At 39.4% G+C, this 13,871-nt stretch overlaps 1 protein-coding gene across 1 annotated transcript; it reads right to left on the bottom strand.

Moving 5' to 3' along the window:
• Positions 1–83: 83 nt before the first annotated feature.
• Positions 84–13,845, bottom strand: LOC121886525 (guanine nucleotide-binding protein subunit alpha-13-like). The gene is made up of 5 exons (XM_042396571.1): positions 13,095–13,845; positions 11,636–11,862; positions 7,749–7,799; positions 5,707–5,907; positions 84–2,520 (listed from the first exon to the last, which is right to left on the bottom strand). Exons 1-5 carry the CDS (start codon positions 13,375–13,377, stop codon positions 2,149–2,151), a joined length of 1,134 nt encoding a protein of 377 aa, XP_042252505.1. The 5' UTR covers positions 13,378–13,845; the 3' UTR covers positions 84–2,148.
• Between the last annotated feature and the right edge of the window lie 26 nt (positions 13,846–13,871).

The following is a 13,871-nucleotide window of genomic DNA, read 5'->3' as shown; positions in this document are numbered from 1 at the left end:
TTTTCACTTTTGGGTGAATGTTATTCATAAAGAACCAAAACATATACTCATTAATATGTATAATAAACAAAGAAGGGCATACATTCATTAGAAAAGTGTATTTTATTGATAAGGTTAGAGTGGCATTATAATTGACACAGGAATGAATTTCAGTAAGGTGATGGAAAAAATTACACAAAAATACATCTACATCAAAAGGTCATCTTCAATCGGAAAAGCAATGATTGAAACACATTCAGAATGGAAAAAATACGCCATTTCTACAACCATTTACATATAAAGGAGATAAACCTGAATATTATTTACATGGCAACAGATTACAGTATGTACAAAGCGAGGACTGCAAGCAAACTGAAGCTCAACCATGAGCTTGCCTTCTGTGTGAACAGTCCCAAGAAAGCATGGGGTGATTTAATTTGGCAGAGAAGCAGAGATTTTAACAGTGCCTGGAAGTTGTCCTCTAACAAAGAATACAGTCGCTGACAAAGGTATTCAACTCCAGTAGCTTTTTTTGTCTATATATTTTTTTTCCTACAAATTCATAATATATTTTAAAAAGGGAAATCCTAAACAGCACAAGAATGCATGAAAAAAAAATCCCTTCAAGGGGTTTTTCAAAGACGTCTGGAGTCAAAACTCAGTGCCAACACAGATATTCTCACATGACGGGGTACATCTCACCATAACAGTGTTGGTTACAGTATATTCAGACACACGCAGAACAAACCTCTGCTCATTTATTAATAGACATTCATCATTCAGGCATACAGGAGGTCTGTCCCTTTACAAGGCATCTAATCAGAGATGAAAACAGAGGAGGGGTGGGGGTGGGGGGGTCTGGGCCAACGTTCTGGGGTCAAAGCCAGGAGGATACAGTACCAATCACCACCCAGCTAACTTGTACTGAGGCCTGGCTGAGTCTCGCCGCTCTGCCACCCAGATAAAGATTAGATTATTCTAATCATTCAACAATGACATCATCATGAACGCCGGTTTTTGTTTCAACCCTGAGAAAACAGTGGACTGCATGTTCACTTGTTGGCACATCTGCCAAATGTGCCAATAAAAGGTCATTTTCTGAATGACCAAAAAAAAAAAAAAAAAGCACAACTTGCATGGAAACTTGTTTTAGCTAAGATTGATTTTAAATTATCTAGAGACCCTGGCACAGTGATTAGGTCTCTATTAAGACATTTTATGGAAAGGCATCATAGGTTAATTCTCGCAGTCTTCCACAGACAAGGTGCCAGTGCTGGAGCCGATCTACACATCAAATCTTGAACTGCTCTTTGTATCTTAACCATGAACTGGTCCTTGTCATAGCAAAAAATGGCTCTGTGCCGAAACCTAAAACCTGCTGATCTCGAACCAAGAAATAGAAACAACCGGGATTTGGAGAAAGAGGAACTGTGGTGCAAGAATACAAGAGAAAAAAAACAAACAAAAACAAATGTGTAGACCAGATCATCAATAAGCTGACAATCCTGTCTAAAAACTACAGGGATTCACAAGGTAGCACTGGGCAGTGCAACATAAATAATGGAGTGAATTTGGACTTGATGAATTCAGTGCTAGGACATAGACTGGCAAATCAAACTCTGAGAACACAGACAGATGGTCTTTGTACATTTTGACCATATAACTTTGCTTACATGCCGTTTGAACTTGTTAACAAAGTATTTATTTCACCGTGGTTATAGCTTGGTAAGTTGTATATCTGGTTAGGAAAACCATATGCCCGGTTTGTGAAATGTTTTGCTGGTTTCCGCCAGGCACCGGCACCTTGTTAGTCGAAAAGCCTCAACGAGTCTTGTGCTGGAAGGCTCTCAGGTCAGAGGACAGAGTCTCAAGACGAAGTAGCAGATCTTATCCAACATCCAAACCACCTGCATGTCTTTCTTTTTTTTTTTTCTTTTTTTTTTTTTAACCACAGACAGTCTGCCCTACTGACTTGTTCCCCTACCAAACCCCGAACTAACAAGAAGGCCATCTCTTCAAAAGAGGAGAGTAAAAACTAACATAAAAACGGCTGAAGAAGAACTGAGATCTATCAGATTCTTCTGAGGCTGGTTTCTCCCAAGTCCTCTTCAGGAACAAGGGGGTGGTTTGTCCCCATTCAGGTCCTCTACTTTCACAGGTTGACAGGGGTCATTGGAGCATGAGCTGTTTGAGGTTGTCATGGAGAATGGTGTCCTTGACGTCCCGGAACACCAGCCGGATATTCTCCGTGTTGATGGCTGTGGTGAAGTGGTGGTACAGGGGTTTCTGGGTGGCGTCGCGTCTCTTGGTCCGGAAGCACTCCACCATGAACGCCTGGATGTCCGGCAGGCTGTGCTCGGGGCCGGTGTAGTCGGGAAAGTAGTCCTTGAGCGGAACGCTCTTCACCTTCTCCTCCAGCAGGTCCGTCTTGTTGAGGAAGAGGATGATCGAAACGTTGACAAAGACGCGGTTGTTGACGATGGTCTCGAAGATGTTGAGTGATTCACGCAGCCGGTTGGTCAGCCTGTCTTCCATCAACACCTGTTAAACACAACAGAGGGATTAACTTCTACTACTATTACTGGTACTAATACTGATGATATTGTACTGTGTTGTAAATGTAGTCAAAGTAGTAAAAAAAACAACAAAGCTGCATACAGACATTAATGGCACCCTTCCAAATAGTCCCTTTGAATCTAGTATGGGACATCCTGTGAGATCTTGTTGGCTTTTGTGTGAAGTAGGGATGTAATGGTATGCATTTGTCCTTGTTTGGTGCAGGATGTTGGTTTTGGTTTCTTCTTCTCCCCATGAACAAAGTACAGTCTACTTGGGTCTATGTTTTAGCATGTGTGCAGCAGTTTTGGCAATGTCTAAAGCTGCTGTCTGTTAGCTAGACCACAGCAGTCACGTTAGCCAGGCTCTTATAATGAGTATTGTCTCTATGACAAAAAGAAAAGAGAAACCAGAGCTGTCACTTTGATTCACTGTTTGGGAGTGTTCTGGTTTCCCAGTTAAGTTACAGTTAAGACTGGTGGATCAGATGAAAGCTGTATACCGAAGTTGGGTACGTCTCTTAGCTATTTGAGACAGCATCACCCGAGTGTGTCTATTACAGGAATAAGGCAAAAACTCCCCACAGAATTATTTAGACGTGCCGATGCCAAACGACTGTTTATATTTGGCTGTAGAGAGTTCGCATTTTACGGGCATTTTATGGGCGTTTTATGGGAGATGACAGGAAATTAATGGAGAGAGAGAGCGGGAATGACATATCACAAAGGTCACCAGCTGGATGACAACAGGGGACGTAACGGTTTAACCCCTAGGCTCCCATGATGCACCAGCTGGGCCTTTCTTATCAGACGATTTTAGCTTATTGCATAATATGCATATCGCTATCAGTGTAAATTATCAGCTGATAAGGAACAAGAAATTAAATGAAAATACAGACATGCCAAAGTAATGCTTGAGGTCATTTAGAAACTGTCACCATTACATAGCTTGTACCTCAGAGAACTCCAGGAAGTTTATTTTTCAAGTGTAAAAAGTTCTGCTCTGCTTCTTTTAAATACAACTTCAGCAACGTAGATGTGTCAGATGCAAATCACTGCTGTTCACACAATGAAATATTGTACATATTTGCATACAGACGCATTACAGTACATCATTTGCATACATACAACAGTCAAACGGACAAAAAAGTGAGAGATGTACTGATATGAAGATACCATTAACAGAATGTTTACAGAAATATCTGCAGATGTCTGTACTGTTAGTTGGTCATTTATGCCTGTTTCTCCATTTATCTTTCACCTGCCTAAATACAGCTTACCAAGGAATACAATTCCACTTAGGCTACACACTAACTTACCACTACTGCTACATTTACAAAGTTTCTATTGCTTACACCTCCACAATAATCAAACTTTGAACCAATTTGATTTTTGAAAATATGATTTTCAGCCAATTTGAAAAGATGATGACTATGTAGCTGTAAAACCCAAACCAGCCTGAACAGACTAGTTTGTGGCTATGATGAAATAAATATTTTAGAGCTGGTTAATACAACGGTTTTCATTATAGGAAGACTATTGCTTAACGATGTGATGACCTAATAACAAAAACAACAGGCTGAATATGAACACGGGTGTTGAAACTATCAAAGTAATCACATCCCTTCTTACATATGGTACTTAATTTACAATGGGGGGTTGTTTCCTTTCCTTGAAATGTTCCTAGAGTAGTTATAGACTACAGCACCAACACACACACACACACACAGGTTACTTTCTAGGTAGCGTTACTTGTGTGGCACGTGCACTTGCTTTGTTTTCATTGTGCCATGATCTGTTCCTCTCATTACAGTAATGGGATTGGCTGCAATAATGATTATGAATACAGTAAGTTACTAAGAAAAGTCATGTTTATCAATCTGCGACACACTGACAATATAACTTAATGTTACTTTGCCAACTTAAATGCCTGGTGAACAAGCAAGCTAGCTTGCAAATTACGTAATGTTGGGTCTAATGTTATTAACGTTAAATATTCACCCCAGTCCATTTACCTTCACAAAGGAGTTAAAAGGTTAAAAGGACTGTCCTCACCAGCCAGCTGAAGTCAGGAGGGGGAACAAGAGGGATAAAATCGATGTTGTGTTGTTGTCAATTTACAGTCTCTTGAAATTACATTATGCATTTGTCAATCATGATCATCCACGCTTGATATTTGGGTGAAGACAGCATGGGTGTATTATAAGAGCTGGGTACCGGACCTAAAATGACGCTCATTCAGTCCTATAAGAACTGCTCTGCTGGCACATACGCCAAAAAAAGTTTCTAGCTTGCGGGTTTGCTTCCCCGTTGTGCGTCCCACTGAATATACGTAGTAGTGTTTCCCCTGCTGGCCCCGCCCACAAGTTCCCACTCAGCCCATTGACTGTTTTACAAACGACTCTTTCACAATGGTGGTCTATGGGAAAAATGCTTTTTGGGCCGCAGGGGGATTTTTCACTGCAATACCGTGAGTGGCCACAGGGAAAAATTAGCTGCAAGGCCGAACAGCGGCGCATTATCCAGCTCTTATTACGCATCCATGAAAGAGAGAGGGGAATGAATCTGACGCTATGATTGGTCAAACTCTTCTTCTTCTTTTGCTTTTCAGAAGGCTAGACGCTGCTGCCTGTTAGACTTGAGTACTGCATGTGCACAATTGACCTCACAGGCGTCACCAGCTTTTTGCGCAGTTTAGAGTGACAAATTGTACCGGCGTACTTTGATGTCAAAAAGCATACAGGCTGGCAGGTGTGCTCAGTGCATATCATGGTCATATTTATGTAATAACCTAAATTTAATTAATCTTATTAATAAGGTTTATATTATGTGTTTTTGTCAACATTTGTTGATATATAACATAGTAATAAAATATCAGTATCACCTTTATGACTGCAACTAATTAATTATTTTAATGGTACCCAGAATCATGTGTGATGATCACATAATTGTTTCAGATTGAGTTATAATTTGTTAATTCTATTTGTGGAGTCTATACATGCAGTGAAATAAATGCACATTTAGACACGGCGATGATGACTTATCAAAAAGTCATCAAACATTATCTGCTAGAACAAACTGATTACGTGCCACTTATCAGCCTATCTCGAGTGTGTGCGCGAGAGGAAATTAGATGCCATGGCAAGCGTTTGGCACAGCAGCGAGTCTTCACCTGGTCGTATTCGGAGGAGGAGACGAGGAAGAGGATGGAGGTGACTGAGTCGAAACATTCAAACCAGCGCCTCCGCTCTGAGCGCTGCCCTCCCACGTCCACCATCTTGAAGGGCACGTTCTTGATCTCAAAGTCATACTCGTGGATGCCCTTGGTGGGCCTGCGGGCCAGCAGGATGTCTTGTTGGGTTGGAAGATAAGTCTGGTGGAGAGATGGAAAGACACAATGAGCGAAAGTCTATATAAATACTAGAAAGAATATAATACCATAAAACCCTGAGCGATAGATTCTGCTAGCTGGAATTTTACTATTACAACAGTAAGACAGAAATTATGTAGATGAATAAAAAAAAGAGACTGCAGCTGAGAGTAGGGAAAGTTTGTTTTGCATAGAATTAGTGAGCCTATTATCTTGAAATCTCTGTCTTTACCACAACGTAACCTCATTTCCTTAGGTTATCTTTTGTGCAAACATTACTCTTACTTTTGGGTGAAGAAATAAATGAAACCTGAGAACACATGATTTTGTTTTAGTCCAATATGGGGCAATATTTTATATAATCCACAAACGTTTGATGTAGGCTTTCAACCTTAATCAAGGAAAAGGTTTATGATCTATATAGAAGTTACACATTTATGAGCTTTGAGGGAATCACAGCAAAGTATCAACATTTTAAGGAAACAATTAAAAAATATTAGCAAATTTTAAGCTTTATTCATTCTCAACATTTGAAAAGCCTACGTACTTTCATCTTTGGGAAAAAATCAAAGGTAGAAGTTTAACATTAGTTTATATCCGGCTTAAAGCTGGTTCTGCTGAAAACTCTAAAGTCTCGAATCTAAATGGCAGTTTGGAAGTTGGATGTAAAGATCGGAGGGAAGCGTGTGTAACGGCTCAGACACAAATAAATAACACTAAGTTACAGCTGCTCCAGTACACCTGGATGATGTGGACTTTAAACTAAATAAACATACTGACAATATTCCTGATATTTGTTGTAAATCCAAAGAGTCTCATATTACTCATTGTTCGTGGGTTTGTGTTAAATACAAGAGTTTTGGGAGGATGTTATTAATATGATCTCAAACTTTTTTATTTTATTTCACTCATATCATATGGATCTTATTTAGAGAGATAAAGAATATTAATGTATAGACATGTATTTATTATTAAAATCAAAGCTACTTACTGCTTACTGAAAAAGAAAGGGATGCTCCAAACATTGTCTGGGTTAAAAATAATAGTTTTCCATTATATGGAGAAAACCCCCCCACATGTTTGAAGAGGAAAAGTGAGTGTTTGTTTATTTAAGATAAAGCCATGCTGGGAATCTTCTGCTAAATGAAGGACTGGGTTGAATATAAATAGATCTGCAACGATAAGTCAATTGGCAAAATTAACTGCAGCTATTCTGATAATGATGCTAATTTTCTGGTTTCTTTAGTCCTCTATGATATTAAACTGTACGTCTTTGGGTTGTTGACTGTTAGTCAGGACAAAAAAGACATTAAGGTTGTATCCTGGTTTTTGGGAGACTGATTTTACAGACCAAACATAGACAGTCAACAGATTAATCGGTAATGAAAATAATTGTAAATATAAATGTAATGGTACACCTTACAAAAAAAGATTGTTATTTATTTAGTTGTTAGAAGAAGAGAAAGAAGAGTAGGGACAAAGTGAGTGAAGTACTGTAGATTTGTTGGAAAAATTAATAAAAATAGTCTTCAAAAGAAGGTGGATATTGAGCAGTAATTTGAGGAAAATAACAGAAAAACATTTTATCTTACAAAATAAATCCTACTAACACATAAAATATCTACTGAAAACACTGAAAAAAGGCAAAACATCAGGATAGAGATGATAACTTGCCAGTTTTCTCATGTTAAAGTGCTTCTTCTTCTGAAACATCAGCATCTTTCAACAACAATCTTAGCTGTTTGTGTGTCGGTGTTAAATTAAATTGTCTAGACGTGTTGCAATATTAACTATAATATCTACAGGACTGATTATAACAATTAGTGCAAAGAGAAACAACTTACCGGGTCGCCAAGCTTATCCAGATTATCCAAGAAATACTTCACTGACTCACCCTGCGACAGGACAGAGGAGGAATTCCTGTTAATTCTTCACAATTTATTACATATTAATCACAAAGTGTAATAATACGTGCAGAGTTTACATGAGGTTAATATTCACTGTCACTGCATTCAATAGAATAAATCTGTTGCTGTTGTAGAGATGGGGAGCCGACACACACACACACATGCACACGCACACACACGCACGCACACACACACACACACACACACACACACACACACACACACACACACACACACACACACACACACACACACATATTGTCCTAGGTCCCCAATAAACTGGTCTTAAGTCTGAAATTTGTCCCTGAAAGTAGCTCAGACAGACACAAACACACACACGCAGGTAATCTGTTTGTTTTCTTTTTCAAAACTTGTGTGTCTGCCTGATAGCTGAGTCTGCTCTGAGGTAGGTGAAGCAGGATGCAAAGCATTTCGTATGGCAGTAGTCACATGTTTGTAAGTGTGTCTTTGATGTATTCAGAAGTGTGGCTAGGTCTGGTGTGTGTGTGTGTGTAGGGATGTTTTTTCTAGACCATTCTGACGCTGTTCATGTGCAATTAGTGCAAGCCCAGACATGAGGCTGCCAAGAATGAGATGCATTCCTTTATCTCTGTGTGTGTGTGTGTGTGTGTGTGTCCCCTGTGCGCAGCATAAACCCAAAACTGACTGCAAAAAGCAAAACAGATCTCTCTTGTCATCTTCGCTCTGACCCACAGTGTCTATACTGTGACGCACCGCACCTTTTCATGGCTGTGCTTTGCATTATTGGCACAATAAACCGACTCCCCTTGTTGTAAAATTCAAACCTTGTCAGTAGTAGTGATTGATTGGGTTTTATTTCTGCATGTTAGCAACACATAGCAGCCATTTCCCCACGCTGTAGGCTCCTGTACTCACCTTTGATCTTTTAAAAAAAAAACAAAACTGACCTGACCTGAAAAACCTGTGTGTGCATGTGTGTGTGTGAATGTGTGTGTGTGCACACGTGGGAAGTGTGTGCTAGGCTAAGATTACACTAGGGGAGGAGTAGAATGGCGTGCTGCTAGTCTAAAGCCAAAGAAAGAGGAGACACCTTGTTGTGAAGCTAATTTTAATTTTGGCCATAAGACTGGCTTTGCCTGAGTAAAGAAGTTAAAGTCAGAGGGAGCCAGTGGTTTTGAAATTGCCAAAAATGAGTCTGATAACAAAAAGAAGAAGCGAAACAAGAACAGCAATCACTCTGAGCTCTTTCTGTTCATTATACGGCGTGACTGTGCCTTTCAGTTTATATATGTGTGCTCTCAAAGCAAAACTGAAACACAACATTATATAACAACATCAGTGTGTTCACTCATGCGAAACATAGCGGGGTTTTTTGTTTTTTGTCATTAGAAGGTGTCACTACATTGATTTAAAAAAAAATCTCAAGTAAGAAGAGATTATGTTTATGGCTGATGTCAGCAGTTGGTGAACTTTGTACTACACCGAGCGAGACATGCCCTTTGTGGTTTTCTCTATATTGTACATGCATTTTTAATCATTACAAGCAAGCCTGAAGGCACGTGTGATTTGTGATGCAAATAAGGCATCACAAAAAGGGCATGGTCAAAACACGATGGGTTGTATCTGCTAGCAAGGAAACAAATTAGTGTTCGCTAACAAGAACAAGGAAAATTGGAAACAGCTCCTGACAGAACAACTCTTCAGCTGCTGCTTCTGTCAAAATAAGAGCGCTCATCTTTTGGAGTTATATTGCCCTCAGGTAATAATATTAAGGAAATTAAAGTGGAGTCCTTGAATGGCATGTCAGAGAACATATGAGAGGTACTATGAATGTGACTATGAGTGTATGGTTGAATCTAGGGCTGTAACTAGAGCTGCAACAATTAGTCGAATCATCAATTGACAGAAAATTAATTGTAACTATTTTATAACAGATTCATCCTTGAGTCAAATTTCAAGCAAAAAAAAGTCAAACATCCCCTTGTCCCAGCTTCTCAAATTTAAAAATGTGCTGTTTTTCCTGGTTTTATATTAGAGTACATGTTTCAGTATTTCCTGATGTTTTGTAAATAAAACGATAAATTGATTAATAGAGAACATAATATAATTAATCTATAATGAAAATAATGGTTAGCTGCAGCTCTAGCTCTAACTAATCTGCTGACCATGTTATTTGTCTATCATTTATTGGTTAATCATCTGTCTGTTTTCTCTGACCAACAGTCCAAAAATATTCAGTTTACTATCATTTAAGACACAAAAAAAGCAGAAAATCCTCACACATGAGATGCTGGAACCATGAAATATTTGGCAGCTTAATTGATAAATGACTATCACCAAATTAATTAATTAATGCCAATTAATTTTCTGTTGAGCAACCAATAATTTTAGATGTACACTAATCTGTAAATGCTGTATATATGTGTAGTCCTGTGTATTGGTTAGACATAACACTGGCTGTAAATGAGGGATGAGATTTTAAAACATGCAAATATATACTATATATACTTGCAAATATAAGAATAAATGCTGCAACATTTTTCTGACCAATTGTTTAACCCATAAAATATCTAAATATCTATAAAGTGTCCGTCACACCTTGAAAGAGTCCAGGTTAAGGTCAATAAGTTGCTTGTTTTGTTTGCCCAACAATGTCATAGGATGCAATCCTAAACCTTTGAATTGATTATCAACATTCTTGCCTTTTATTTTTCTGTCAGACCACTAATTGATTAATTGACTAACTGTTTCAGCACTAATACAAATTATCAGTGACTAATCCTGATGACAGATTCAGAGGAGTTCAGTGCATGCATATAGATCTTCGTCAATTCTATGATATTTTGAGGAACATTTTTCACTTTTTTCTACATTAAATATATCTAAATGATCGATAGTTGCAGCCTTACACTCACACACACAGAATGTATGCATGTATATGTGTGTGTGTGTGTGTGTGTGTGTTTGTGTGTCCTTGTGTAACTTGAGGTGTGTGACACTCTTGTGTTTGTGTGCAAATAACGCTGAGTGGGAGAGCCGGGGCTCTGTATGTAAGCATAAAGCTGTTTAACTACAGATCAACATTCCAGCTCTGATCACTCTTATTCCCCTTTCTGTCTGCACAACCAGCTCACAACAGCAAGCTGCGTGTGTGACAGACTAACAAAACACCATTGAGAACAGTTCAGGCTTATGCAACTGACAGAACAAAAAAAATGTTAATTTTCTGCTTTTATCTCATTACTGAACTTGGAGAATTGTGTCATGTATTTGCTGGTCATTTAGAGACCCTCAAAGTTCACATCACATGACGTGACAGCAACCCTGAATAAAAAAATAAAAAGTTGCAGTGGGTTGTGAAAGTGCTACCGGGTAAAATGAAAGCGCAGGAAGGTCCCAGAAAGTACATGAGAAGGTTCTCGACCACAGCTTTATTCTGGGGTAAACGTCACTGTTAAAATGTGCATGCCGACAGCCAAGACATAAGGAGCGGGGAGAGGTGTAAACAGGAAGCTGACTAAATCACATGTCTGACCGCTCGACAGAGAGCGCCAGAGAAATAAGAACCAGAGCGAGATATAGGGAGAGAGGAAAGGGAGGATGAATTAAGTAGAAATTCAGTTTCACTTTCTATTTTCTCTGCAGTTTTTTCACACCTTTCAGCTCATGAACTCTGACTTTTCATAAAAGAGCAGAAAATTCTTATCTGACTTGGTAACAGAAAGTTTGGTACTAGAGTGACATAAAGAAAAGTTCTTATCAGTGAATTAGTACAAACACTGGGCCAGCATTATCTTTCAGTACTGCTATTTCAGTGTGTGCTTGCGTGTACATCCACTCACCAGCTGAAACTCTCTGCGTCGGTCGTAGGCATTCTGTATACCCGAGTCCACCCACAGAGCTCTGATGGCGGGCAGGTACTGCAAGAAGACGGATGTCTCCAGCTGCCCGTTGGCCATCTTGGCTGACCGGGTGTCGAACGCCATCAACTTGTCCCCATGCTGCTGGTTGTCTGGGTCACCCCACGGGATGTGCAGCTTCTCCCGGGCATCCACCAACACACGTATACCTGGTGGGGCAGTGAAAAGATCAAAGTGAGGGAGGGCCTGCTGGTAGTGAAATGAAACCCAATGTGGGTAAGAGGCTAGAAGAAAAGGTGAACTAACATAACACCAGCGTCCTACAAACCTGTTTTCTCTACCAAGAGTGATGCAGCAGCATGTAAAAAGGATGTGACTGTATGGTTTCACAGTCACCAACATAAAAACCCATGTGACAAATACTTCTGGAGGAGTAAAGATCGGAAAATTGAAACTTTTTGCTGTTTGATCCTGTACAAATAACACTTAACTGACCTCATAAACATACACAAGAGGCTGACACAGGTAAAGCAACACCTAGCAAATAGTGATAATAAAATTAAAGCTGCAACTAACAAGTATTTTCATTACTTGGGCTATGAAATTAAGTCAAGTCAGTTTTATTTATATAGTGTCAAATCACAACAGGCCTAGACCGTACTCTTTAATGTCAGAAAATGGTGAAAAATGTCGATCACTCTTTCCCAGAGCCCACGATGACATCCTCAAATGTCTTATTTTGTCCACAACCCAAAAATATTCAGTCTACTGTCATTTAGAACTAAAGGAACCAGAAAATATTCACATTTGAGAAGCTTGAATCAGAGAAATTTTACTTTTTTTTCATAAAAACAATTAATCAATTATCAACATAGGTGGCAATTAATTCAATAGTTGGCAACTAATTGGTTAATCGACTGATTGTTGCAGCTCTACATAAAATAAATACATTAGTGAAGCTTATAATGACTTATATTACTTTTATGTGACTGTTAAGAGTTATTGATTCAACTCTATGATGTAACTTGGTTATTTAGAGTACACCCTGTACATACAAAGAGTGGACAGACCTTACAGCATAATGCAGTGAAGGTTCACCCTCCATTAGCTACATCCCTAGGTTAGATATTGAGCAACAGCAAAACTTGCCTATGGCTATTTGAAACTGCTAGCCTCTATATGGCAATTGTAAAAACTTAAAAATGCCAACTATGCAATGTCTGTGCAGCTACGAACTGCTAAACCGGGAGATATAATCAGAAACGCGGTGCATATGGGTGTGCCGACAGCAGATGTAGACTGTTTATGTATGTCCTCTCCGCCAGCCCAGCGCTGCTTAAACAGATGTGGAAACTTTCCCATCCATTTTAAGCGCCTTTCTGAGGCCTTTCTGTCGTAGCCAAACGCCCCATTTCCTCTCGTAGTGTGCCTTCGAGGTTACCTTTGATAACGTTGCTGTAAATCGTGGCTCTGAAGTCCTCTCGGGCTTGCTGGTCGAAGTCCTGGCCGTGGATGATCCGCATTTGTTTGAGGAAAGTCGACTTGCCGCTCTCGCCAGCGCCGAGCAGCAGGATCTTCACCAGCCGTTTCACGTACGTTTTGTCCCGAGAAAGACATTTATCGATCTCCTTCGACTTTCTCAACTGTTCTACCTCGCTGTTGTTAAGCAGGCAGACGGGTAGACAAACTTTTAATACGGACCTGGTCGGCAGGAAATCCGCCATGTTCGCACAAACTTCATCGATGCTAATTTGATGCGCGGTCGCGGGGCGCAGGCACGGGACCAAGCCCCTTCCCTAAACTCAGGAAGTAGTGCTGCTGAGTGTTTACCATCAATCTTAGGTCACTTTACATCTAACCATTTATGTCTTGTTGACTCACACAAACATTACATTTTACCTTTAGTTACATATGTCTCGATAAACTCTTAATATATACGTCGAGGTTGACATATGAATACGTCAGTTGGAAGTATGAGTATAATGATCTGTCCTAACGGTCGTAGCGACGCAATTACACATTTACAAACTAATAAACTGAGATTATTCGGCGTGTTTAACTACATTAAAGCAGTCTGTAGTGGTTTAACTGATAAAACAATCTATAATTTCTGAATTAAGTTTGTAAAAAATAAATCGGAACATTAGCTGAAGTTGAATGATGATACCATGTCGCTCTCTGGTGGCTCGCTTTGGTAACTGCGTAACAAGCATTACCG

This window comes from Thunnus maccoyii, chromosome 20 (assembly GCF_910596095.1).
Source record: "Thunnus maccoyii chromosome 20, fThuMac1.1, whole genome shotgun sequence".
Classification (NCBI taxonomy): Eukaryota; Metazoa; Chordata; class Actinopteri; order Scombriformes; family Scombridae; genus Thunnus; species Thunnus maccoyii.
The sequence above is the reverse complement of the archived record's forward strand: the minus strand, read 5'-3'. Positions and strand labels throughout refer to the sequence as shown.

Bases quoted from the DNA above. Each gene is read 5' to 3' on its own strand.
- LOC121886525 (XM_042396571.1), bottom strand. From the start codon at position 13,377: ATGGCGGATTTCCTGCCGACCAGGTCCGTATTAAAAGTTTGTCTACCC. The intron at 7,800-11,635 runs GTGAGTGGATGT...GTCCTGTCGCAG, and splicing joins GACGCAGAGAGTTTCAGCTG to GGTGAGTCAGTGAAGTATTT. The intron at 2,521-5,706 runs GTGAAGACTCGC...TGTGTTTAACAG, and splicing joins CCTCCTCCGAATACGACCAG to GTGTTGATGGAAGACAGGCT.